The following is a 27,663-nucleotide window of genomic DNA, read 5'->3' as shown; positions in this document are numbered from 1 at the left end:
CCCTCAGGAACTTGGGTGCAATGGAATTATCATCAAACTTCAACTTACACATAAGTCTCATTTAATTACATCAGCACATGACATAAATGTAATATGTGGTGATTCAGTGAGTGAACTGAAAAAGTTAGTTTCTAAAAGATTGACTGGATTTACCATAATATACTTACATGGAAACGTGAAAAGTACAACTGTTCTCACTTATCACTCTCGTGGTTCTTATCATACCTATCTGACAGAAGCCAGCAAGTTGTTATTAATAACATTAAATCAGAGCTGAGGTTCATCAACAAAGGAGTTCCACAGAGACCTGTTTTGGGGCCTGTATTATTCATATTGTTTAAAATTTACTTAACCCTGTATGTTTGACATTCAAGAACTAGTATCTATATATTGATGATACTACTTTGCATCAGTTTGATTTTAACTTTATACAGTAACTTTGAGAAGAAAAAAACATGAAGATTTATATGAAGCTGAATATTGGTGCTCACTGAATTAAATGTTTATCAGTCCCCCTAAAAGCAAGGGAAATGTTGATTGGAACTGAGCATATATTAGCAGAAATCCAGATCTTGAGCTGTAGATCTCCATTAATGAAACTGAAAATGTTGACACACAAACACTGTTGTGAATTCATGTTGATAAGAATCTTAGCTGGAGAGGATAAAATATTATCTATCACTCAGCAATCAGCACATATTTTACAATGCATTCATTCTTCCTCTTTTGGACTACAGATACACAATTTGGGGAAATATACAGGTGATACTAATATTTGCAACAATCTCCAAACTTTAAAAGATGGCTGGAAGAACTATCCTAAATTTATCATATGATACACCATCTATATATCTATTAGTATAATTAACCCTTTACCTCATGCAAGCGTCTTTGGACGCCTCTACTTCATTAGCATGGAAGCGCCTTTCGATGCCTCTACTCCATTCGCATGGAAGTGCCTTTTAACGCCTGCTGTAAGCATCGGCCATTTTAACTGGTTTTTGTAGCGCCACTAGATACTACATTCATTTCTGCGAATGACAATTATGTCAGATCACGTGGTCACTATTTATGCTCTGGTCAATATCTGCTTTTTAAAGTAACTGGGTCATAATCTCCACTCTCCAAAATGGCAGTCGCGGATTTCATTCAGTCCTTACAAAGTTTTCATGATTAGAATCACAATAATGAAAGATTCAATAACTTAGGTAAAGGCTCTGATATTGATGTAGGCAGCAATTAGTTTTTATAAATTATCAAATTCAGATGACTTAGTAATGTAGACACAGACGAAAAACTTGTAAATTTCGAGTTTGAGAAATGGTAGCTATGGTTGGTCACGTGGCCTCACTGACATGACAGTGAACGAGTTCTCTCAAGATTTTAAAGCGCATAAAAAATTCTTCCATGAAAAATAATTACACAGCTATAACAATCGGACTTTACTCTTAAATTTTTCCACACATAATAGATGTGTACCAAAAATGTAAAATGGTTAAAATTGCTGTTAAACGTAACATACACTACATTGCTTAACAGTTAACAGGCACGCCTATGTGTATGGTGTCGAATAGGTAACAGGTGTTCTATTTATAGCGCGCTGCACTTTGTAGCTATGCTCTATTAGGTAAAGGGTTTGGCTGAAATTTGAATACAGATTAGCCTACCAATAGTGCATATTAATGTTCAGAGTAATGAATGAACTTTATCCACAATATTTGAATAGTAAGCTTCATTTTAAGTAAGAAAAACAGTACCAAGGACAGAAATTGATATCATGATCATTGCAAAGCACCATTCTCCAAAAACAAATACTTTTGAAAAACATTTGTTTATTCCGATGCTAGTCTCTGGAATAAATTCCTGAAAGCTGTTAGATTAGAAACAAAATCTGAATGTATTCAAAACAAAAACGTACAACCACCCTCTCGAAAGACAGTTTTGATTGTAAATACTGAAATGCAAATACATGCACTCCATTTTATTTTGTTAATGCATTTCATGTACACTTTGTGCACATATATAATAGATGTATTCAAGTTTGTGTTCCGTTTTTTGTTTGGTTTGTTTCCTTAGATTTACAAACATATGTTCATCCTTAGGGGGCCTATGGGGAGAAAGTATATACTGAGTTACATTTTTGTAACTTTTGGTACATGACTGTATCTATATTTTGTATAATTTTTGTTCACGAGTCATTGGATAGGTCGATCAGGTGGGTTCTTAGAAGAATTAAGATATTTCCCCTTGGATGGGTTAGGTCAGGTGGGGTTTGTTTTATGTGGGATATTTGCAAAATGTAATGTAGTAAGTAGGCACAAAATGCGTTTTCATCCTTTATGCTTGTATATAATAAGTAGGTAAGTCTGGACACTTATTTGATTTATAATTCTTATTTTCTTGTTGCAACAGATGTATTTAATGTTGTGTTTATATGTTATATGAAAGGAAACATTTGTTTGGATTAGTTTTTGGAATTACAAAGTGCTCCTGGGGCAAAATTATTCTGGGATTATTGTGAATTATTCAGTGGCGTTCTGGACAATGCCATTATGATACATCAGGACAGTTGGCAGACCAGTACATTCAAGGATCTGAAATTCTGAACATTCAGTTCTTTTGGAGTTAAATAGACCCTTTTAGGATTATTTTGAATTCAGTTCATAATACTGCACTCTTAAATTTTCGTTGCATAACTTACATAATTAAATTATTGAAGTTTTACAAACCTTGGTTTGGCATCTTTCTGTTACTTAGTTCATGACCATAGATTCATGACACCCTCATCAAATAAAGTCTTTATTATTATTTACCATTTTATGATTATTATTAGTATTATTTATAAGCTTCCTTTAAAATCATATCGGTTTTCAATCACATCTGACTTAACTGTAATTCAGTGAAAAACTGTTTGACTCAGCTACAGCCCATTGTTATTAAAATCAGTACATGTATTTGTCATGTTCAGTTGAATTTGATTAGATGTTACGATGCTTTATGATGTAGAGTGAATTTGCCTTTTTACTCTGCTGTGCTTTTTTCACAGGATACACTCTAATCATTGTGTGGGGTCCCGTAGGGTACAAAAGGGTTTGTGTAGTGAAATTGGTAAATTAAACAATACTCACCAAATTGAAGTTTGATAATTTCACTAAACCTGCAGTACTCTTAGGGATCACACACCTACCCACCCTGTCTTTCATATTGTATTCTGTGACTTTAAAGGCCGACCAATCATGTTAAATACCTGTATGCATCATCACACATGATCTCTAAGGGTAACATGTTCGATGAAATTATCATCAAACTTAATCTTGATAAGTATTGTCAATTTTTCCAATTATATATGTACATACTACTTTTAGTAAGGTAGATTACTTCTCATTTGTAACAAATTCAGTACCCCTCTGAAAATAATGTGTTTATTATCATTATTATTATAATAAGAGTCAGATACTCGGATTATTGTATATAAATTTTTTTTTCAGTTCCATCTCCGCCAAACAGTAAGTTAAAACTTTCTTTTACAATCACTTTCTCACACACACACACACACAGAGTCAAAATTATGGTTGGTATCTAGGCTCATTTGTCTCCTATTACATGTAGTTCATTAGAGATTTCTTGTTTATTTGATACTGAAATTCCCATTTTCTATCACAATCCTTTATGATTATATTGTAACTGAGATAATATTCCCACTCACGTTTGTAGATCGGGGCACACACTCTCTCTACTGGTCAAAGTTGAGGACACATGGTTATACTGTGGGAAAAGTGGTTTGTATCTGTAAAACAATGTTGTTATTTGTGTTAGTCATCATGTTATATCAAAATGTTTCAATTGGTTTGAATTTGTGTTTCATCCACATCTTCTTCTTAGATACATGATTCAAATATAAATTGTCATTTAAGCTACATTGTGTGTTTAGACATAACTTAGGACATTCAGTTTTCAACATAATAGTAACAAGAAGCAATTTCATTTTCTTGATTCAGACTTAAGACTGTTAAAGGACTGAAATTCCATCAGTAAAACAATGGTTTTTTTTCACTTACAACCAGGATAATCTCTCAAAAGATTCATTTTCCTAAAATATGACTTAACATTATTAACCAATCCTGGTTAGCCAAATCCATATGTGCTCTATTTTATGTTCACCCATTTCCAGGCTGGTTCCCATTTTTCCATACCATTAACACCGTGTGTCGCATATTCACCCTTGATTTTCTTGTCTGCCCTAGGAATAGTAGTTCAATACATAAGTAGGCAGTATGCATAGTTCTGCTTGTCAAAGATTACATTAGTGAATATTAAATTATATTGCAAGTTCGTGTTCACCTAAGAGCAATGGTACATTCAGGCAACATTTAAATATTTGAACTTTATTTAAGAAAATAAGAAAAAATATTAAAATAAAGCTGTCTAATAAGAGTCCTCTTTTTTAATATCACCATTTATAGCTCTTCAATTTAATGCTGAAATAGTGGTGTCATATTATGTAATTAATGAGTAAAAGGTCAAGGTGACCATCTATATCTGCATGTATTATTACAAAAAAAAGAGATCTGAACGACAAAATTTACCTAAAATTCCTTCCAGAAGACATATAATTTTAAATTAAAGTAAGGTAGACATTCCATTAAAATGCAAAATATGAAGTTTCAAAACATTCACTGAAAGAAATTAGTGGAATGCAAAGTCATGAGAGGTCATTACCATTAGGCATTATGGAAGGGACCTAAGTGATCATATCTGAAGCATTATTGTTTCAAAATACATGACAACTGGCAGCAAGCAGTAACCTCATTCTTTGAATTTACCGACAGGACATCAAAGACAAAGGTTATTTTTATTACAAAGCATTCTGACCTGGGAAGCTGACTTTGGATTCTTTTGTGTGCCGATTTTTTTTAAATATACAAAGATTGCAGAGATATGGGAGCTAACATTTCACTGGTATTAAAGGGAGTTTTGAAAATAAATTGAAACAATGGAACAGCTTTTAAAGTGACACAATATAGTGCTTCATACGTGGACATTGACAACCCAGTGTCGCCTAGAAGATTTTGGAGAAAATAAAATCATTTGATGAATTCGTGAAAGCCAGAAGAGAAGATGATTTCACTAACAATATGATCATAAACATTTATGAAATTCTAGTGTACTTTGATCCCATTCCTGGACAGAATGACGATAAGATGGAGGTAAAAAATGTGAGACTCAGACTGGTGCAGATTTGGAAAAAATATCTGACTTAAGTCCTTGCAGTTTCTATTTCAGGTGATGTGTTGCCAATAATGATAATTTTTCATGGTACGAGAAAGTCCCCCCCCCCCATATTCATGCACCGGAATAATTGATCATATGTGTACAGGGGAAGTTTTGTGTTTATGAGATAATGCAGTAGTGGATTAAAGAGTTTTATCTAAAGTACAGTTTTGTATTTTTTAAAATAAAGTTTCATTTGGAGTGCGTTTTTCAACATTTTCAAATGATTTTAAAGGTGTCCCTCAACTTACGACTTGAAAAAATGACTTAATTTATAGTGTCCCAACAAATACGGTGTACCCACATGTACAGTAAACACAGTACTTAGGAATATTGCTTTGTGGGAAAACAACATGAGAATTTTTCAAAAGGACTGTTTTGATGCTTACAACTTAAATATTTCAGCTATATGACTAAAATTTAGTCATACAATAATAATATCTTATGGGGGCGCTTTACAGATATTACGAACTTCTAAAAGAGTGATGTGCAAAGTGAAGCTGTTTGCATTTGCAACATGCGTAATGGTGAGAATATTGGCATACCTCTATGTTACTTTAATGTACTGTCCGTAGCCCAAAATACACCCATCAGTCATACACCAAATTAAAGGGAATTGAAAGTTCTTTTAACAGTACCCAAGATAGACAAGGTCATTTTTAAATAGGCAGTAATACTAGTGAGGAAAATCTATGGATTTCATTTTTAAATTTATCTCTTTGCAAAATATGAAGCTGTAGAGTACCACCTATTCTCATTACTCATATATTTTTTCAAGGAGTTATTTCTCCTGCATTGTACAGTTGCCATAAATGTAGTAAGTACATGTATAAGAAAAAATGGTAAAATATCAGATTTGCACATTTTTTCAAAGATAAAAACCAGTTGGAATTTAAAACATTTTTAACAGTTTAATTTCTTCCAGGCTTTATCCAGTTTATTTAATGTGTGCATGTCTGGCTTAGATAATAATAATCTGTGTTTGTTAAGTAACCTCTTGTATGTTTATTTGAGCCATATATAATATTGGATGATTGTAATCGTTCTATCTTCATGATACTAGCATCTGGGTCAGTCATGTATCTTTCATTTTCTGACTTGAAGATTTATCCCACTATAATCTGATAATCAACAAAGAGTCTAATTGGTGATCCTGTTATGTGTATCTGTATTGTGTGATAATTTTAGCCCCTGATTGTACAGTACTCACAGTATGCTTTATGGATTGCCCACTCATTCTGGTTAACAGGAGCGGATGATTAAGTGCCCACATTAAATGGTGGAAGTCCACTCAGTCAGGTTGATTTTCCCCTCAGACTTATGGAAATCTACTCAATCTAGTTGAAGTTTGCCACAGATGTTATTGCAGTTATAGTGGGTTTTATGGCACCCCTTACTGATTCTGTTATAGTCACTATGAAAGCCAACATGCTAAACAAACAGATGGGAGAAACCCAGACACTGTTGTCCTGACTCTGGCAGGTGTCAGTTCTTACCTTTACCTGTACAAAGCTGTAACATTTCTTGTATTTGTTAACTAATTTGTCATAGTCCTCCTTTATTTCCATACTATTTTCAAGACCAACTTAAAAAAATTATTGAAAGCAGCAATGCATATAAAACTCGAAATGAGATTACAAACACACTTTATACTGTTTATATCGGACATGTATGATCAAGAACACTGGAACCTTATGGCATGCATGGCATAATTCTCTCTAGTTTTTTATTTTTATAGAAGAATAATGTGGCATCACATATTAAAATAAAAAATATATACAAGATATGCTATGAAAAAAAATTTTCTGTACTTTTTTAACTTTGACAGTAACATTATTTATGCGAGAGTACAAAAGAAAATTGAATGCACTAAACTTTGTACACTGTTTTGACTGTTTTGCTTTATAAGTAACAGTTCTTGTTATAAACAAATTGATTTCAACATTAAATTTGTTTTTCTGTTCAGATGTTTTAATAAGAATCTACATGCATCATCAGGCACTGCTTGAATAGTGACATTCCTACTTTGAAGTCAGTCGTTGCACCTGCTACTGCAGCTTCCTGCCTCAAGTCAACAGTCAGTCAGAGCAGTTCCTACATTACCAACTACTTTTCAATGTCATGCTTTAATGTTTCAGAAGGTACATTAACTGTTGATTGAATATATCGAAACACTACAAAACCTCAGAATTAAAATGATGTTACTTTGTGAAAAACAAATTCAGACCTTGAAACTCACTTGAGGTTAAGTTCCCATAATATTGTGTACAACTGGTCTCAGACTCAGCATCTAACTTAAAATTAGAAAAAAAGTGTTCTGGCCTTGATGCAGGTCTGGACTCTGTTCTTTCTTTTTAAAAAATCAGAACAAGTACATTTGTTTGAAGCTGTATTCCATCCCCTCCGTTTCTGTCTCCCAGCTTATAACCCCATATCCTCTCCTTCGTGTAACAAGTGAATAGAGTATAATCCTAAGTGACTTAAAATATGGCAGTTCCTAGCAGCTGGTGGTCAGTGTTGCACTTTGATGTTTCTGATAAACACTGTTGAATGCAAATATTTCTTGTCACAAAATAAAAAATTGGAAATTGTCAAGGAATGGCTCTACATGTATTTGTAATATCTGTGCAGTAACAATATTATTTTTCTCTGATTTGCTATCAGTATCATGTGTAAGAAAATTTGTAAAGTGGTCATTTAATCCAATCTCATTAACCCTTTCTTCCAGACCATTTTCTTGTGTATTGGTGTATATGTAAGCATGATCTTTAAGTATTTTAGGGGTGAATGTAAATTCCTTTTATTTGCTTTAAATTTTATCTCCTTGAAGTTAAAAGTATTCATACCAGTCAGTATTTGATGAAGGATATCTGTACACAAAACCAACTATGTACAGATTAGCTTCATTTGGAGTAATCTGTAGCCAAATCAATTTTGTTTCCTGTGTTTCCACATCTTTTCTTTTAGCAACAGTACCAGTTTTAACATATCCAAGGAGGGTGTATGTGTGTGTGTGTTTTGGGGTTGTAAATGTAGCTTTAACAGTTTTAGTCATATCACTAAAATGTCTGCAGTGTGACAGTTTATAGTGATATCTAGCACTGGGGCATCAAGCCATAGACATATAGTATGAAGTCCCACCCAGTCACGTAGTCTTGATACCAGGCAAACCAATCCTAACAATAATCTCTTAATGCGGAGCACCTAGCGAGTCAGCTGCTAGTACCATTTTTATAAGTATTTTGGTATGACTAGTTGGTGGTAAATGTTTTCTGGATTTGATTGTCAGTTGGGCATAAAATCACAAAGGCATAGCTGCCAAGTGTCCCGTTTTCCCCACATTTGTCCTGCATTTTGGAAGTGAATATGGATGTGGGGTTTTTTTGTGTTAAAATCTGGGGGGTTTTACATTTAAAAAAATTATATTAACATTTAAATTCCCTTGTAATTTTTGGTTAGAATGGGCACTCGGTTCCATTCTGAGAGTAAATGTATCGCAGGTGTATAGGGATATAGTGTTCTAAAATATGATTGTTTCATTCAAAATTGAGGCTACTATGCAAGTTTTTAACCATCATATCGGATTGTGCAAATCAGTTGCCACTGCAATGACTCATTATCAAAAAAATTAATGATCAATGTAAAGATGGCTTAGGGTGGAGTACATTGTTACAAGTTTCCCCATCCCACTCTCTGTTCGTTGATGGATACTCTAATTTTCTTGGTAAGGAACCCCTGTGGTTGCCTCTATCTCTGTATCTCATCTTCACAATATTCAACTTCAGGTCATGTTGAAAAGGAAAACAGAAGGTTCAGAAAATAGAACTGGAATGACAATTATGCCATCATGTTTAGATTTGTGAAACCATCAAACAAAAGAGAAAATTTTGCAGATTGTATAATTGTGATTTCACTATTGGGCATGGAAGCGCCTGTGACATAAAACAACATGTAAAGCTAATAAACATCAGCTTTCTGCTTCATCATCAACAACACAGCCTGAATTTGCAACATTTAGAAATACCAGAGAACCATGATGTAACTAGATGGTGACCTCATTTTTCTAAATTTCTTTTAGAAATGAGCCTTCCTATTAAGTTGGTAGTGTTGTTGGTGATTTATTTCATACACTTTTTTCCAGACATTGAAATCACAAAGGATTACTCATGTGCTTGAACAAAAGCAGGTAATTAAAAATAACACAACATTCAGATCATCAGTGAAAAATGGTACATTGGAATCGATAATAATTTTTAAAAAAAACAAGTGTGGAAAAGGCTCCTATAAACAGCCTGTGACTGAGTGTGAGCATGTTGCACATTTGCACCTTCTGTCTGGGCACCTGAATGGAGCAGAATGCACATTCAGAAGGTGCAAGAGTGTGACAAATGAATCTTCAACATTAATTAAATTAATGTCTATCAGATACTTCCTACATTTTTGCAACAAATTTGGAGTTTGCGCATTTTATTATAGCACCCCATTTTAAGGAATTCTTAGATTTGTGTGATTACTTGTTTGATTATTGGAACTTCATGCAGGGGAAATATTCCTTAGCCCAAAATAATTAGCCAATTACTACGAGCAAATGTCATGGAGTGAAGTGCTAGTGAGTTTCCATGATGCCATGATCTACTTTTAGTGAATTCAGATCACAGATGTATGAGTGTCCCTGTAGTACCATTGTCCCTATTAAAATCTAGTTGGTTGTGTTACTTCAGGTGCAATATTTATGGTTGTAGACTGGTAAATTACACAATGGAATGAAGAAGGGACTTGGCAGATACTGTTTATGTCGCCTTGGTGGCAAATGTGATGCAGTTTTACAGGCAAAATGTGTCCTGAAACCAAGATTCGACTGGCCTAAGGTGGTGTAGTGATAGTTCCCGGTGTTTTGGGAAGTTGTATAGTTTTACAGCTTGAAATACTGACTGTAAGGAAAGTTGATGAAGAGAAACCATGTAGATGTGCGGTTGAACTACAAACTGAAATGTTGAGATCTGTGGTGTTGTATTGATTAGAGTAAAATTTATGTATAGAATGGACACATTGGGCTTTCTAATTTACAACTGAAGTTGTATGGAAGTCTTTGAAAATTTGGGATAAACTTATGACTTCTAGCGGAATCGCGCCAGGGTTTGACACTGCTTGATCAAGCCAATACCCATGGCTTGTAACAAGAAAATTTGGGGTGGCTAGACGGTTATGAATTTTGAATAGTTCCGTGATAGTTGTAAATGGTTTGGATGACCTTGTTTAGTACAAACTGTTTGTTAGCAATTAGAAAGCCGTGTCCTATAAAATTAAAATTAAAATTGAAATGATAATAGTGAGAGAGCCTTTAAAATTTTCATCTTGGTTTCGTGACATTTAGTCGGCAAAAGTAGATATATTTATTTGCTTTTAAGAAATATGTTGGTTCCCTGTGATGAGTCAAGGCTGGATAATTTATCTTGGATCTAATACAGTGATTATTCAGAAGAAAGTATCTAGTTTGGATGGTGCTAAGATTCAACAAAAAGTCGGTCAGTGAAAAGCATGTGACATTTTTTCTACAATTGGTAGATAGAAAGGGGAAAAGGATCGATTTTTCAACAACTAAGCTCGAATGAGCTAAAATTGTCAGAATTTTGGCCAAGAAATCCTTTGCATGCAAGGTTCATGAATTTGGCAGTATAAGAGAAGATTGTTACTGCTAATAATGAAAGCATGTTTGACAATGCCCCCACCCCATTAAAATAGCATAAATTATATTGACACAGATTTGACCAAGATAATTGATCATCTCATTCTATTGTTATTTTATTAAAACCCCATGACAGATTTAGGTGTAAGAATAACAACAACAACAAACCATTACATCTGTTTGCACCTGATTTTGAGAAGTTAAACTTAATACTGAATTTATTGAAATTCCGTAACGGATTTGGCAGTAAGAATAAAAACAACAACAATGACAACAAGAAAAACAAAAATATAGTTCTGCATCTATTTGCACCTGATTTTAGTAGCAGTCGGTAGTTGGCAACAATTTCTTACAAAGTACATCGCGACAGGCAAGTAGGGAATACTGAAGCTAATTATTATTATAAATTATTATAATGGCTACAGGCAGAGTTGCACATACCTCTTTAATTGATGTGCCCTTACCAGAATCTGTTCATTGGCAACTCTTGTCTATTGATGCGAGGCAGAGAAAACTGGTGGACACAGACAGTGTTGTTCAGTTCGTTGCTTTGTTGACACCTCTTAACTTCGTCCCAACATATATGGCTGGTTAGAACTCAGAAGTGACACCTTGTTTTTCAAAAAGTGTATTTTGGTGTGGGTTTCCCCTGTCCTCCCGTTTGTGTATAAGTATTATTGTATGAAAACAATAATGTGGTGAAACTTTAGCAGGGATGCTTTATTTTTTATCTGTCAATTGAATAAGCCATATAGCTACTTGATGTATTATGTGAGAGCTTACATTGGTCCTGATTTCCATCATAGTAGTTTAGATTTAGGGACGTACTATTACTCCATGAGCTAGGTATGGCATTGCAATAGATTCCTTCCTTTTCCCCTTTGTATTAGTATTATATTCAGTGACTCTGCCAGAGTCAAATGGCCATGTATGCATGGTGTATTGTGTATTGTTGTTGTTGTCAGTGATTTTGTTGGACAGCCTTTTAAGTCAAATCCAAAAGAAGTTTTTTTTCTTATCTATCTTATCATATAAAAGACCCTTACAAAATAAAGTGTTTATTGGTTTGTTTTTATTTGTGTTTTTGTGTGCACGTTGTGTGTCTGTGAGTAATATGAGCCTTAGCATACGGGGTGAAACTATGGATACTTCTTGAAAGGGATTGAAAACCTCCATCACGCAGATGTGATGGAAAACATCTTTGTATTTTAAGTTTTAAATTGAATATGCTGTAGCACATGATTAGACCACATTTGTAGTATGAGGATCTCTGACAATCTCATGTCAAAGTCTCCATATGTTAGTTTAAATTGGCAGTGCCATGGCACACATTGATTTTTTATCGAATTATTGTGGATGTGTTTTATTTAGGGTATTGTTTATTTTTTTACCAAAGTCATGATATTTGAGTATCCGTAGGAATAAGTTATTGTAAATTTAGACATTTGTTTTCCATTTGTATCTGTCATTTGTGTTGATGTGTATGTATGGTCAAATTGGATTAAAATCGAAGGTTATAAGTATGGTTGAGCTTGGTATAAAAAGTGGATTGAAATCTTCCACCACACGGATGTGATGGAAAACATCTGTGGTTTGTTGGTTTCGATCCAAGTTTTATCGTATTCTATTTAGTCGAGTTTTTTTGCACTTTGATCTAAGGATAAGTATGTTTCCAAGTGTTCGTAAGCCCATGTAAAAATGGGGCAAAAGTTACAGTTTGTATTTTTTAGTTCCATATTGTAAGTTTTATATATATTGTCATTTGGATAAGTTAATGGATTATATTCTTTGGAATTTGGAAGTGTTTCTTTTAATATTTGTTGTAAAAAAAAAGATAAACAAACACAATTTTCCAATTTTATTTTTAGATATAATTTGTTATGAAATTTTCCAAAAGATCTATATATCCCCATTATAGGTAGGGAGGTCTCACTAATGGGCAGTTGTCCATAGGTGCAGTCCTCCCCTGTACCTTGAGTTTGAGGGGTAAGAAGGATTGAAAACTTCCATCACGTCTGCGTGATGGAAAACAGTCTTCAAAATTTGGAAATTGTATATTTAGTTATAGCGGAGAGATGGGGCTTGGTTCCTCTTATAGGAGTCACGATTGACTTTCCATTGCCCCTCCCACCACTGTTTGTTTAAGGAGAATTTGTTTTCATTTTGGTATTGGAAATTATAATATTTTATATAGTGGTAGAGGGGTTCATGCAAGGTTCCTTTTGGATGTCACTGAATGACCTTCCTGTGCACTAAGTCCTGCTACCATATTTCTGACCATTATGTCAGGTGTTTTGCATTTTTTCCAAAAGAAAAGGGTGAAATCGAGCCATTTTTGATCAAGTGATTTGTGGTCTTGACAGGATAAATTTAATAGTTGGAATAATAGTATAGAAATCCATGTTGGGGTCCATTAGGATGTCAATAAGTGACCTCCCTCCCCATTCATGATACTCCTCCACCTTAATTAATATTTTATTATGATGAGTATCAAAGTTTGATTGGTTGTTGAGATTTTGATGCATTTATAAGAATCATGTATTCATAGACTGATGCAGTAGCGAGTATTTTTTGCAGCTGCATGATGTCCATTTCATATTTATTGTTTATGTAGGTGTAATTGGTCCAGAGACCATAGGTAGTTTCGTCATACCTGTATTATTATAATGGTTGATAATAATAGTGTAAAATCTCACATGGGTTCCATTTGGATGTCAGTAAGTTCGTTGCAAGGACAATAAATTTGATGGCAGTGCACATGCATTTGGTGAAGACCTGAAGATCAAAACTATAAAGGAGGGTGCACCTGAGAATGTGAGGTCGGACAGTTACAATCAAACCATGTATCCAGTACCTAAGAGAGTGATTAGTTCGCCTACTGATAGTCTGCTCGAGACTATAGACACCCTCATTGCAGAGAAATTAGAAAAATTAGGCACAATCATGGACCATTTGTTAAGAGAAAGATTGGTTGGGAGCTTCAGTGAAATAAGATGGAAGAGAGATGACAGGCTGACAGGTGATCAAGGGAGTCGACACTTGAAAAATAGAATTTAGTTCTTCTCTGGCTTAAAATCAAATTAAGGCAATTGTACAAGCAGACACTTATGATGGCTCTCAAACTTTCCTCAACTATATGACACATTTCGAACACTACGCAATGATTAGTGATTGGAGCAAAACTGAAAAGGGATTGCACTTGGCTGTGTGTTTAAGGAAAGATGCCCTCCAAGTCATAATAGATCTCCAGGTCCAGCCCGGTTAAGTTGAATTTGAGAAGTTGAAAGCTTCCTTGGAATCTCGCTTTGCACCTTACAACCAAGAACAGTACTACAAGGCACAGCTCCGAAGCTGTTTCAGGAGAAGGGGGGCGGAACACTCCCTGAATTAGGCCAAATAATACAAAGACTGGTTTTTGAAGGCATATCCATGTTGCCAACCTGATATATGTGATAGGCTTGCAATAGATCAATTCTTAAAGGCGGTACAGGATGAAAACCTGAAACTTGAAATTTGGCATCACTGCCATAGCAGTTTGCAAGAATCCGTCATCATAGGGGTCAAATAAGAGGCTTTCCTGTGTGCTGGGGTAAGGTAAAAGCCAGTAAGTTCTGCTTATTATTTGATTATGAAGATTCTGCAGACAAGTTTGAGGAGAGTACAGACGATAAAACTAATTGATCAGCTTGAAGCAAAGGTAAAAAAATTAATGGAACAAAATAAGAAGTTGAATGAAGAATACCAGTAAATATTAGATCATTGGCACCAGTTGAAATATAGGCAATGAGATTAATAATAAAAATATTAATAATAATGCTTTATTTATAGAGGGTGACTCATTAGTCAAGGACTATTCTCCCTTGAGACCCTCTAAGGAGAGTATAACAATGCACATTATATGAAGATAGCAATAATTACTGTTTATTTTGACATGTTTAGTATTAAAATACTAAATTCCATTATCTGTTAGAAGCACATACATGCTCATGATATCTCTTCTTAAATACTGTACTATTTTCAGCAGATTTTACATGTAGTGGAAGCTTGTTCCACATAATGGTACCAGAGTATTAGAAGCTCTTTTTAAATTGTTCTGTTCTTGGTTTTGGTGGTAGAAGGTTTCCATGTGATATTGATCTCAACTGGTATTGTGTTGAGAAAGGCCTGCATAAGTCCTGAAGATACTCTGGTGCAGTTCTATGTAGACATATAAAAGAATTGCCTTGTGAAAATCTGTCATATATTGTGAACCATTTGAGTTCTGTAAATAATGCTTTTGAGGGATGATCAATAGGTTCATCTAAAATTACGTGTGCAGAATCAAGAAATATTTACCTTTGGAAACTCAAAATGTATACTACAAGTCATATATTCTTCCAACAATTTATTATTGTTCAAATGTTTGGGGAAACTGTGCTAAATCTGAGCTTGACATGATTTATAAATTTAGAAACGAGCAGCACACGTAATTTTAGATGCATTGGTTGGTTGGAGCATTGTCAGGATATGATTTTGTGATAGAACATTGCCCTGGAACTCGACATGCTAGTGCTGATGGTTTGAGTCACTTACCATTGCAGTGGTTGCAAATAATGTAGCAAACATACCATGGGGTTCTCTGCAATACAGCTGGACAGGGGGATACTTGTTGGAGAGATACAGAGACAATATGCTGCTTTATCACAAGTTATTAGTTGGGTTGAGGCACAGCAATGCCCTTCTTGGAAAGAAGTATCTGGGAATAGTGCAGCCATAAAGACGTTATTGGGAGGGGGCATACAAATTATTAGAGATATCAGATGAAATGCTTACGCGAGTTTGCCTAAATCATTCTGGCAAGCCAGTTAAAAGTTTCATCATCGTACCATACAGCTGGTGGTGAGAAGTGCTAAAGCAATGCCATGATCGACAGAACCTTCATTAAAGTGCGCCAATTTTACTATTGGCCCAGTATGAGGGACAATATATGTGACTACTGTGAGACATACTCCATTTGTGCTCAGCACAAAAGTTCCAATCAGAAGTACCAAGTGAAACTAAATGGCATAATGGCTGGTGAAGCAGGAGAGCTGGTAGCCCTTGATATTTTTGGACCTCATACAAAGACAGAGGAAGGAAATGCATACATCCTTGTAATGGAGATCATTTCACTAAGTGGATTGAAGCTGTGCCTCTGCCTAATATTGAAGCCACCAAATTCAACCCTAACCCTAACCCTAGCAGCATGCATGGATGAGAAACCAGAAAACTGGGACATTGGGCTTTCTAATTTACAACTGAAGTTGTATGGAAGCCTTTGGAAATTTGGGATAAACTTGTGACTTCTAGCGGAATCACGCCAGGGCTTTACACTGCTCGGTCAAGCAAGTACCCCTGGCTCATAACAGTATTATTTCTAATACCAGAGAGAACGGGACAATTAAATTTTTAAATAGCTCAGAGTTCCCAGTCAGCAGTGCCGACAGTCTAAGCATATAAATATAACTCAAGGTGGAAAGTATAACAATTTAATAAAATATAACCATTAATTCAGTCATTCCTATTTTTCAAATTCACCTCTTCAAATTATTACAGTTGATGACGTATTACAAGTTGCCAAATGTCATCTCATAAATTTAATGGTCTTAAGAGAGAGTGTGTTTCCTTACTGATGTCTGACCCAGTTACTCATCTGTCACTACTCCTGTCGTATTTGGTACACTGGTACCCTTGCCACTGTGCTCTCCTGCCACTTCTGGTGCTCTCAGTCACGTGTTCCTTCTGGCACTGCACCTCAGCCTCTGATGTCACTATAGTGTCTTCCTCACGCTCTTTGGCCTTTTCCCACATTCTTGCCTCCACTTCCACCCAGAAAGCTTTCTGTTGAGTGTAGAATTAGAGGGGACATATAGTCTGGTCTCCCTACTCTACTAATTCAACACTCTCTCACAGACCATTCATCAGAATAATGGCAAGTAAATTAACAGGTCAACTCACACGCTCACATCTAAGTATTCCTTACATGCTTGTTCTATAATAAATGTGCTACAATAATAATATTATTAACAAGTTCAAGTACCTGCACACACATCCCTAATTGTTAACTTATTGATATATTAAATTATCGTTATCAATAGTAATCATATGCATTTTCTACCAGAGTTATAAAAGACACATATAAACATACAAATATATAAATACCATACATACTTGTGCACAAGTCCAACAATGACTATGTGTTCATATACTGATAAGCATGTACAGTTCTAACACAAATCTCGGTACGTTAAGTTATGCATTACAATACAGCATAGCAGTACATGACACAATACACATAGATTTCAGTTAGCAATCTTTTGCATGTAACAGCGTATCAGTCTTACAAATTTCTATTTCTGAAAGTAGTATGAATATTCGGGCGAAGATTATGTTACCTTAAGAAGTCTTCGTTTGCAGATCTCAACCTCGAATTCTATGAGAATTCTTCTCCCCTTTTACGTGGTCAAGTTTCCCACTCGAGTACAATCTAAGTTTTCTGTGATCCTTCCTTGGCTGGGTTCACACTTGTACTAATTCCAAAATGAATTTAGTCCAAAAAAAAAAGCTTGCTTGCATAGAAATTCTGTCCTAAATTTGATTGTCTTAGTTTTGATTGGATACAGTCTGGTCTTTCTGTAACTGCCTTAATGATCACACTGTTTCCCAATTTCCCAGTCTGAATTATTTCATGTCGGTAGGGAGTCATGGGTGATTTGCAACAAGCATACTATCTTATAATGTACACTTGCCCTTTGACTATGGTCTAACAAAGAGACTAGATGAATTAACTGTAGGAGATATATGTATACATGGAGGCATCGGCAAATTTCCCCACAACATGACACTGTTCTACTTTATTCTAGATGTTGTAAATAGTTACATAATAATATGCATTAATTAATGATCAGTGTTTATACCTGAAAATTAGTATTTTTCTCATTGTTTTTGTACTTGGGGTGGGGTGGGGTGGCAGCTATGCAAAAACTGTGATGGTATAATGTGAAGAATCTTGGTGACAATAGAGCAGTATTAGAATTCATATAAACTGTACCAATGTTTAGCCTTTCTGGCAAGCAGTCAGCAATCTGAATCTGCACATAGCAAAAATCATGCAGAAACTAAATTGAACATTTTCCATTCTGAGGCAGATTCAGGCTGACTTGAGAAGAAACTTGGATCCAGTAACAGTACATAATGATGAGGACTTTCACCAATATAATCCAGCAATGATCTAAGAAATGTTAAAAATGCTTGGGCAAAATAAAATCTGTTTCCTTCCTAATGTACTGATTTTAAAATGTAGGGCAGGTAGGTAGGGATTTTTAACTTTTTTAAAACATTATGTATGATAATGGTTAGTATACCTAATCAAGTACTGGGCTAAACTAGAAACAAATTAATTTTGGAGGCTTAAAAAGCTATATATTTTTTTTATGTTTTAAAACCTGTGGGGTGGAGCAGGATGGGAATAATAGGATCAGCAATGAAATATGGGGACAGTCAGCTGACCGGAAACATCGTTTTTATTTAGGCCTTGTGGAAGAGTCTGAAAAGCAACACCTTAATGTGGAAAGACTGATTTGACAAGATGATGTGTATAATATTAATGTAATAAATGTAACGTTCGATAGATGTAATGTTTTGTCCATTTGCATGCTGAAAATTGGGTCAATGAAAATCTTTTCTCTTTCAAGGTCAAAACTCATCGCAAAATTTGGGAAGTCTCCTTATCTATCCTTATTTAACATGTATGGGTGAGGTTAACAATTATTATATTCAGTTCATCTTTACTTAGATACCCAGAGTATTTAAATGTGTGTAAACCTCATGACAAACTCCATAATTCATGAGATTTACATGATTGTAATTATTAGAGGCTGTCGGGGCCCTTGGTGTCTGAGTGGTCTAAAGCATTTGCTATTATGGATCACTGCCATCTAACTCCTGCCTTCATGGGTTCAAGGTTCAGGCTCTACCAATGTGGGCAGGAAGCATGTCAGTGGCTTTCCTTGGGTTGGTGGTTTTTCCCAGTTCTTCCTCTACCAGTTATACTGGCCACCATGAATTAACTATTGTATGCTTAAAACTCAAAAACAACAACAACAAAAGCAACAACATTAGAGGCTGTTGAGGACATATTAAGGGTATTATAACTATGTTCACAATCATCATAGTTACAGTTATCATTTCTGGCACTATACATTTCTTTCATTACTTTGAATTCTGTAGTTTTTTTCATTAGTTTTTGAGTCCTTATATTTAATATGCGTTTATGAAGTCCTTTTACTCTAGAGCCTTCCTTGGCTGAAACATTTACAGAATTGCTTTCATGTTATTCTGCCCTTGCACTTCATGTATATCACTTGTTATGTGTTACTTCACATGCCTTAGTGGAATACAAGAATCATTAAATTCAATAGTAAAATATTTAATATAAGCACACATTTGTATGCATTAAAATCAGTTGTACAAACAATTTAAAAGACATGCCTTGGGTACATTTTAATTTCTGGAAGATTCACCAATTTTTCTTTGATTTAAATGTCTCGAAGGCTTTGGAAGGGTCAGTCCTTCATTAACTATTTATATCTCTGCTGGTCATTGACCAGAACTATCTGAGTGATGGCTTGTTTTCCTGCATCTGTCGATTGTTCATCGACAGTCTATTAACACAGGTTTTTGTTATCACTACTCTTCCTAAACTGCTAGGAGGATTGCCTTAAGACTCCACACATTCATCCCATGGTCTGGTTGGTTCTAAATCAAAATGGTGCCAATCTGACAGCCAGTATGGCCACCATGGCATCCACCTTGAGATTCTTTTTGTCGCTACTTCTCCAGAATGGATGAAAGACTTCTTAAAATATCTAGTTGGTCTGAAATGAATATGGTACTAATTTGGTGTCCAGTAGTTATGCCATAGCAGACATCTTGAAAATCATTTTATCATTACTCCACATGCATAGATGGTTATATCATCATGGAGTTTTCACAGAAAGACTTCTGATGGTGTCTAGTTGGTTCTGAATTAAAAATGTGGCAATCTGAAATCCAATATCGTTGCCATGTTACTCATCTTAAAAGTCTTTGAACAAATCTGCTTGAACAGAAAGTCAAATGGACATGTAGTTTTCACCAGAAGACTCAATCTTCATGTTCACTTTTTCTCAAATGAATGTTTTGCCAGTCTAATGTCCAGTGTGGCTGCTGCTGCTGCAGCCATCCTGGTGTGTGTGTGTGTGTGTGTTTTGGGTTTTAGGGCATCATTGCCGCAGACATGTAGCATCATGTCCCACCCAGTCACATCATCCTGACATCAGGCCGACCAGTCCTAACACTAACCTCTTAATGCTGAGCCCCAAGCGAGGCAGCTTGTACAATTTTTATAAGTCTTTGGTATGACTCAGCCCCCTGACATCCCGCATCCGAGGTGTATGCTTTAACCACTTAGGCCACTGGTGCGGTCACAGCCACCTTTTGAATCTTGTTATTGCTACTCATCCTGAATGGAAAGTCTTATCTTCATATTATTGTTATCTCGGCTTTTCTCCAAATGGATGACTATCAGCATAGGGTTTTCACCAATAGACTTCCTATGATACCTGTTTGGTTCTGAATGAAAATGGTGCCAGTCGTACATACAGTATATGGTTGCCATGATGATTTTCATAAAAATCCTATCACAACTTCCACTGAATGGATGATTATTATAATGTGGGGATTTTCACCAGAAGTCTTCTAATGATATCTACATTGTCTTATATGAAAATGGTTCATACCTGATATTCAGCATATGTACCACAGCAGCTAATTTGAAAATCTTGTTGCTGAAGTGTATCAGAGATGGTGTTAGCTCTACAGTTATAAGGAAGAAATGTTTTTATCTTAAATTCCTGGAGAGAAACAAATTTCTCACATTAAAGCACAAGAACATTTGAGGGATTCTTGATATTATTTACATTAGAAATTAATGGGGTCATCATCACCACTTGTTTAAGGAGTAATGGGTGGATGTTCAAAGTAGTTTCTTGTTCTTGGCTTTCATGCATATTTGTTGTACATAGCTTATCACCGGATACCTCCATCAAAGAAGACAAAAGCTTGAAAGAAACTCATGTTAAAGGGAACCAAAACTGTTGTCTAACATGTTTATATGTGCATCTTTATGCAGAGACTAGTTTATGTTTTATACTAACAGTAACAGGAGATTTAATTCAGCAATATATGCTAGTCAAATATATCAGCATATTCATCCAAGTATAACCAAATACTTTATCCTGGTTCATTAAATAAAACTGACACTCAATCTGATGTTTTCTCAAATGTGGAGATGAATATGAATCAGTACACCAGATTTTTTTTATTCTAAGCAAACTGAGATGATAGGTTAACATCTCTCTGATTACTTACTAAATTGAAGGATTCAGAAGCAAGGCTACATGCATGCATGCATACATGTGGATTGGACCCAAGCTACCATGTGGAGAGAAGCTGTGTTTGTATAACTTAACCTTTTCAATAAAGTGAACACATTGTTGTTTTCTTTGTAAATTTACAAAAGGTTCACATCCTTCTCTTATAAACGTCTTGTTAAACTATTTTGCTAAGATAAATGCCTTTGAAGCAGAGAATTTACGGTATTTGCTAGAGGAGCCTATTGATATTCCAAGTAATTATGGCTGAATTTGGAGAAGAATTCAAGCTTGATTAAATTACATTTCCTGAAAGTAGTTGAATTAAACTTCAATTTCTTTTCAGTGCCCCAGACAACTATCTCCACACATTCTGATGACACAACATTATTTTATAACCCTGATGACAAAAAGGAAAGCTTGACGAGGATTCAAAAAATAGGCATAGGAGTGGGATGTGGTGTTGGTAGTTTGATAATCTTGTTTGTTGCTGTCATCATTTATTGGAGGAACAAAAATTCCACTGAGACAAGCAGCACTCAGGATCATCACAATTCACCTGTTGAAGATCATCAACTCAAACAACAAAGTGAAAACAAACAAAAAAGATTGAAAGAATTCACAGGATAAACATTTACATCTAAGTGGAAATATTTATGACAACAATCAGATCACATAAGTTATTGATAAAACCAAGGTTCTCAGAGCTTAGTATGACATTTGATTATAATTTTCTTTGGTAACGTTACAAAAGATGTAAATAAAGATTTTCATTAAAAGTTATATTTGTTAATACAAAGAAAATTCTCAAGTGACTAATCTAAAAAAAGATTAAAAGGTACTCAAGTAATGCATCAGACTGTTAAACAAATTATTTCATGTTTTCTTCTATTGAAAACTCGATAAAATTTAACCATGCTTACACCATGAAAGCCTGATGTAATAAGAATTTCTGATGAGTATAAAATATGCTTCAGTTGTCTTTACAGCAAACATTGATAATCCAGACTAGTCAGAAGACCTGGATTTGTACAGAATGAATTCTACAAGTATGGAACAATACAGCATGACAATACAAAAATTTGAGAAGTGGCTTCCGTATAATAAATGTTTTATAGTATTTATCAGTTTGTCTTTCATATACATTTAGAGGCTGATGATGATGATGAGTATTGGTTGTTGACTTTCCGAGGTAATTGTCCAAGGACCAAATATTCTTTATACCAATATCCAAGGTTTTTATTCTTGAATGTCCAAGGCTGACCTCAGACTTCAATGGTTTTTTGTAACCAATGCTCTTAGGCTTCCTAGGAATCTTTGAACATTCCATTGTTTCCAAGCATTCTGAGAATTCCTCGGACATATCATCCATGGATTCCTAGGACATATTATCCTTGGATGAATATGCTGTTATATTTGACTAGCATATATTGCTGTCAATTATTTAAGTTATAAAATACTTAAAGGAAATGGGTAAGGTAATATAGCTTTTCATCAGTATACTGAAGCAGTAATGAATTTGATTGATTGATTTGTAGATTTCCTTGCTGCCTAACAACCTATACACATGGATGTTCTGTTCTATTCTTAAATGTCTTTGACACTATTCATAAACCTATTCTTCTGATTTAATGCTAATTATGTACACAGTAAGATCCATTTTTGAGTCATTAAATATTTTTCTGATTTTATTGTTCTTTCAACAATTTTAAAACATGACTTCATTTTCATGTTCAGTAATTATAATACATATTTGAAACCATTAGTAATTCTTTTCTTCTAAATTCAACAAAATGTTAATGGGTTAGTTTGCTTTACTCTATTCAAAATGGGCATAATTTTTATCATTAAAATGTACTCTATTTTTGTAATTCACTTCCAAAGATATACTGAACACTGTATATTTTTGTCCGAAAACAGTATGGCTGATGGTGCAATGCCTAGTGGGTAACTGACATTAACACATAGTATTTATAGCTCGCTAAACAACCACATTCCCACTGAAACACAAACACAATCAAGTAAAAAACTGATGCAGTGTACAGCCAAAATGCGGCAACCTTGCTGACACCAAATCTCCAACACTGTAATCTTCTATTGCCTTTCTCAGCTGAACAATATTTAGGAGTCTAAGAACATTTCCAGTAATAGGATTATCATATAATTAACATAAACAAGTTCATGGCAGTTGTTTAATCCAATCTTTTTAACTTTTGAATTTATTATTATGGCTCATTGATGAATCGGCTGCTGTGATTGGATAATTCCATACTCTGTAACAAATGGAAGAATGCGAAAGAAACGTTTCCTAGAACTTTCCACAACTTCTCAATATTTTTATAAATTTAAAAGCAGTAATGAGATAAGCACCTGCTACGAGTATTACATGGGGTCCTTCAGTTATCTCAATTTTTTTTCAATATAATAAAATTATCTCCTAGATTTTGATTGTCTCAGACCAGAAATGCCATATCAGGCCCAAAAAAAAGAAAGTTCCTGATCAGCTGACTGTCCCTGTTTAAGTTGCTGACCCTAGCACTTTTTCCCCAGGGGTAAAAATCAAACAATAAAAATTCCTGACAGAACTTGAAGACTAGACTATTGTAACTCAATTCTGTCTGGTTCATCTCAATATCTACTTCAGAAACTTCAAAACACAGCTGCTTGGATCATACTTAGAGTACCACGATCAGAGCAATCCTCCCCACTGCTCTGTACCCTACACTGGCTATCCATTCGATCCAGAAACAAACACAAAATTTGTTCTCTGTGCTACGTTTCACTGTCGGACTCTAGTCCAACATACCTATCTGACCTCACCCATGCGTACACACCAGCAAGATACTTACACTCCTCTTCTGACAATCGTATACTCATTATTCCCACTATGAAAACAAAGTCATATGGACAGCGTTCTTTTGCATACCAGGGCCCAGCAACGTGGAATGAATTGCCCACTAAACTTGCCATGTATTTGCAGTTGGGAAACGTTTTGTGTCCAAAGGAAACACAGAGGGAACAGTTCATCTTCAGATGTTAAAATTTAGGTGTATAAATTAAAATCTTTATCAACTACAAGTACACTAACACAAGCTTGAATTTGAACTCACGATTTAGCTTTTGATGGTCAATTTAAATATTTACATATTTTCACTTGACCACTGAAAGGATAGATGTGGCTTTGAAAAGCTTAAATGAGGATTATAGACATTGCCTATTTACTTGGAAAATGTCTTTTACAGTACCTTGTTTGTCTATATTTCATGAATACTTGAATTGTATATGAAGTAATTGAAAATAATAATAAAAATCTTACACCGGTTTAAACTCAAAGTGAAAACCCAATAACTTTGGAGGTCATTTTTCATTCTATTTAAACATGAAGGTTTACTTTCTTTGTCAAGTTTAATATTTTTAAAATCCCCAAATGGATTATGTCTTTTAGAGATGGAATCAGTTTTGTACAAGCAGAGTACAACCCCTTTTTGTTGCCAGAAAACAGAATCAAGTGTTTGGTGCATTCTTCCCAAATCATTTTGAAAGGGATTAAACTTCAGTGTAACTGTGCTTATTATCAGCTGTCATATTCAAAATGATAATTAAAAATAGTGCTATGCCAATCATGCATGCAATTTTTTTCACACTCAGTTTGCATATTTATAATTATTATTCTTGTAACTAATGTGACAAATAAACTGCCATGCAGTTTATCAGAAAACATTTTTATACTAATACTGTATTTGCTAATTATCCATCTAAATTGCGACTTTAAATTATTATGGCTGTATCTAACACACAAACACGACTTGTAAGAAATATCTCATGTGAGCCTTTGAACATTGAGGACTTTACTTTTAGATTTTTAGATTCAGTTGTTAGAAAATATATTTTTACAGTTTTCCTGCGTATACTACTACTACTACTAATAATAATAATAATAAAGACTTTATTTAGAGAAGGTAACTCATTTAGTTATAGAACTCATCTACCTTGAGGCCTTCTATCTGTTATGTACAATATATAGCAGAGATCAGCAACGCATCATGTGAATGTGTTATGTGTATCATGTGATACACAAAAGTTAAAATGTAGGACAAACAATGACAGCAGCTGTTAATATAGCATGTGAAAGGAAATACAAAACAATGGAACTGCATTTTTATTGTTGTTTTTATATGTAACAGCCATCAAGAATGGAAAATAGTGTACAAATATATATATATATGACAGAAAAAAGATATAAATATAATGAAGTAATTGACATGATGCTCTGTTTTGATTTAATCTATATTGAAGACAGTTTTAATTCATGTTTTAGAACATTTTGAAGAGTTAATCTACATGTAGCATTTCAAAATAATAAAGTTGTATATTCTTTTAGTGATAATACACTTGTACACAAGAAGTTTTAAAAATGATGACAATGTTGAAATGTTTATCATTTAGTAAATAACATGCTATCCTGAAATATTCATGAATCATTTTACTTTTAGAAAGAATATCAAAATCAAATCTCTTGGCGATGCAACTTTTGTCTTTTCTAAAGATTGTTTCCACCGTTTTGGAATCATTGTTTCCTGTATATTTTTATTGACAACCACATCACTGGCATATTAAGCAGTTTGTGTCCCAGCATCACACACATGGGTTGCTCTATACATAATGGCCTCTTATGGTATCTACAAAACAAATCAGAAGACATAAGTAAATATGTTACATATCACAGTTGAATTTTGAATGTGTGAGATTTATTAGTTTGTTTACTCGTGTTTTTATTTTTACCCTTAAAAATAAATATCTGAATAAGGTTCCTACGTATTAAATAAGCTGCCATTTGAACATTAACATTGTCTTACTATGTAATACATAAACTGCAAATTTTGGTTAAGACATAAATTATGCCCTATGGGTCCCACTACTAGGTTATTTTTTTGTATATAAACAGCTTTGTACAGCTTTGTTTATCAAGCCTGTAGAAATTTACCATCATTTAGACACCTGCAAAGATAACATTTTAAATTTTTTTGTTAAAATATTTTTTTTATTCCTATATCTGAGTTGATGACGGGACCCTAAGTACCCCCTCCTTTGCACTGAACAGGCCTGTATGTAATTTTGTAGTATACCAATGAGTGAGGAGGCAGGACTCCATAAATATATATAACACTGGGTTACTCAGTTCAATAAATCTTGAGTGTTATCTTATTTATGTTGTAATATCATATATATATATATATATATATATATATACGCTCTTTAAAGTTTGAGCTCTTGTGTACATTTTTTATTTATTTATCTATATCCCCTGTTTCATTCTTGGATCCGCTCCTGTATCATGGAACTGAAAGGCTTTGCATTACTAACACATATCTTGATTAAAAACACCCACACCAATCAAACATGTTCTAGTTTCTAAATAAATGTAAGTGACGAACCTGGTTTGGTGTAAGTGTTGCTTGGATAGGGTCAAGATGATCTGTCCTTGGTCTTTTCCCTCCTTCAAAATGTTTACTGCAGATAACACAGCAAGAGTAAAAACAACAAGCTGTTTAAAATTTAAGAAATAATTTATTTTTCTGGAAAATTCTGTAAAAATTAAAAAAAGGAGAAAAACTTATGGTTTCAAGAATCAAATCCAAAAATAATCTAAGAATAATCCACGAATTAAATTGCAAAAGTCCTAGTAATATATGTTCTAATAATTTCAAGTTCAAATCCTGATGGAAAATCCAAGACGGATGATGATGATGTATGCTGTAGTCAGTACTGTGCTTATCTACAGTTCCTTGTACAAATACACTCCGGTGTTGGAAATCCAAATTAAATTTGTAAGCAATGTCTTTCCAAAATTTCTGTGTGAGCACTCCTCAAAATATTTCCAGAGAATTAAGAATTAATCCTTTTGAAATCCAACTGATCTGAAGAATTATTATTAGCTCAAATCTGGCTACAACAAATTAACTTGACATTAGTATGAAAAGCCCCAAACTGAGAAATCTCTCTCTCAAAAAAAGATTATATTGTATCATAAGATGCAGTTTTGAAATTCCCCCAAGTTGTGAAATCGGGGGGTGGGGGTGGGGGCACATGATCATGTTTATATCACATACACAGAATATGGCCTTGATTAGACCAATGATTTTATTCCTAGAATACAAATTTTAAAAAAGTGTTTACTTCTTAACCCATGTAGTTCCTTCATGACCTTGACAACAACCAATCATTTTAAAATAAAATAGAACTTTGTTTACTAATTCTGAATCCAGGTCAGAATTT

At 34.4% G+C, this 27,663-nt stretch overlaps 1 protein-coding gene across 4 annotated transcripts in view; it reads left to right on the top strand.

The window, feature by feature from the left end:
- The window catches only part of LOC149773305 (uncharacterized), a 127,462-nt gene that overhangs the window by 50,933 nt on the left and 48,866 nt on the right, over nucleotides 1-27,663 (top strand). For 3 of the 4 annotated variants that reach the window (XM_089946527.1, XM_089946526.1, XM_089946525.1), the window contains exon 3: nucleotides 3,489-3,506. In XM_089946527.1, coding sequence (XP_089802653.1) covers nucleotides 3,489-3,506 — 18 coding nt within the window. Of the gene's footprint in view, nucleotides 1-3,488; nucleotides 3,507-21,733; nucleotides 22,508-27,663 lie in introns of those variants that run through there. The other variant, XM_089946529.1, reaches the window with a different exon arrangement.

Source organism: Sinohyriopsis cumingii, unplaced genomic scaffold (assembly GCF_028554795.1).
Source record: "Sinohyriopsis cumingii isolate HCF-2022 unplaced genomic scaffold, ASM2855479v2 utg000695l, whole genome shotgun sequence".
Taxonomy (NCBI): Eukaryota; Metazoa; Mollusca; class Bivalvia; order Unionida; family Unionidae; genus Sinohyriopsis; species Sinohyriopsis cumingii.
Note: the sequence above shows the minus strand (reverse complement) of the source record. Positions and strands in the feature narration are given on the sequence as shown.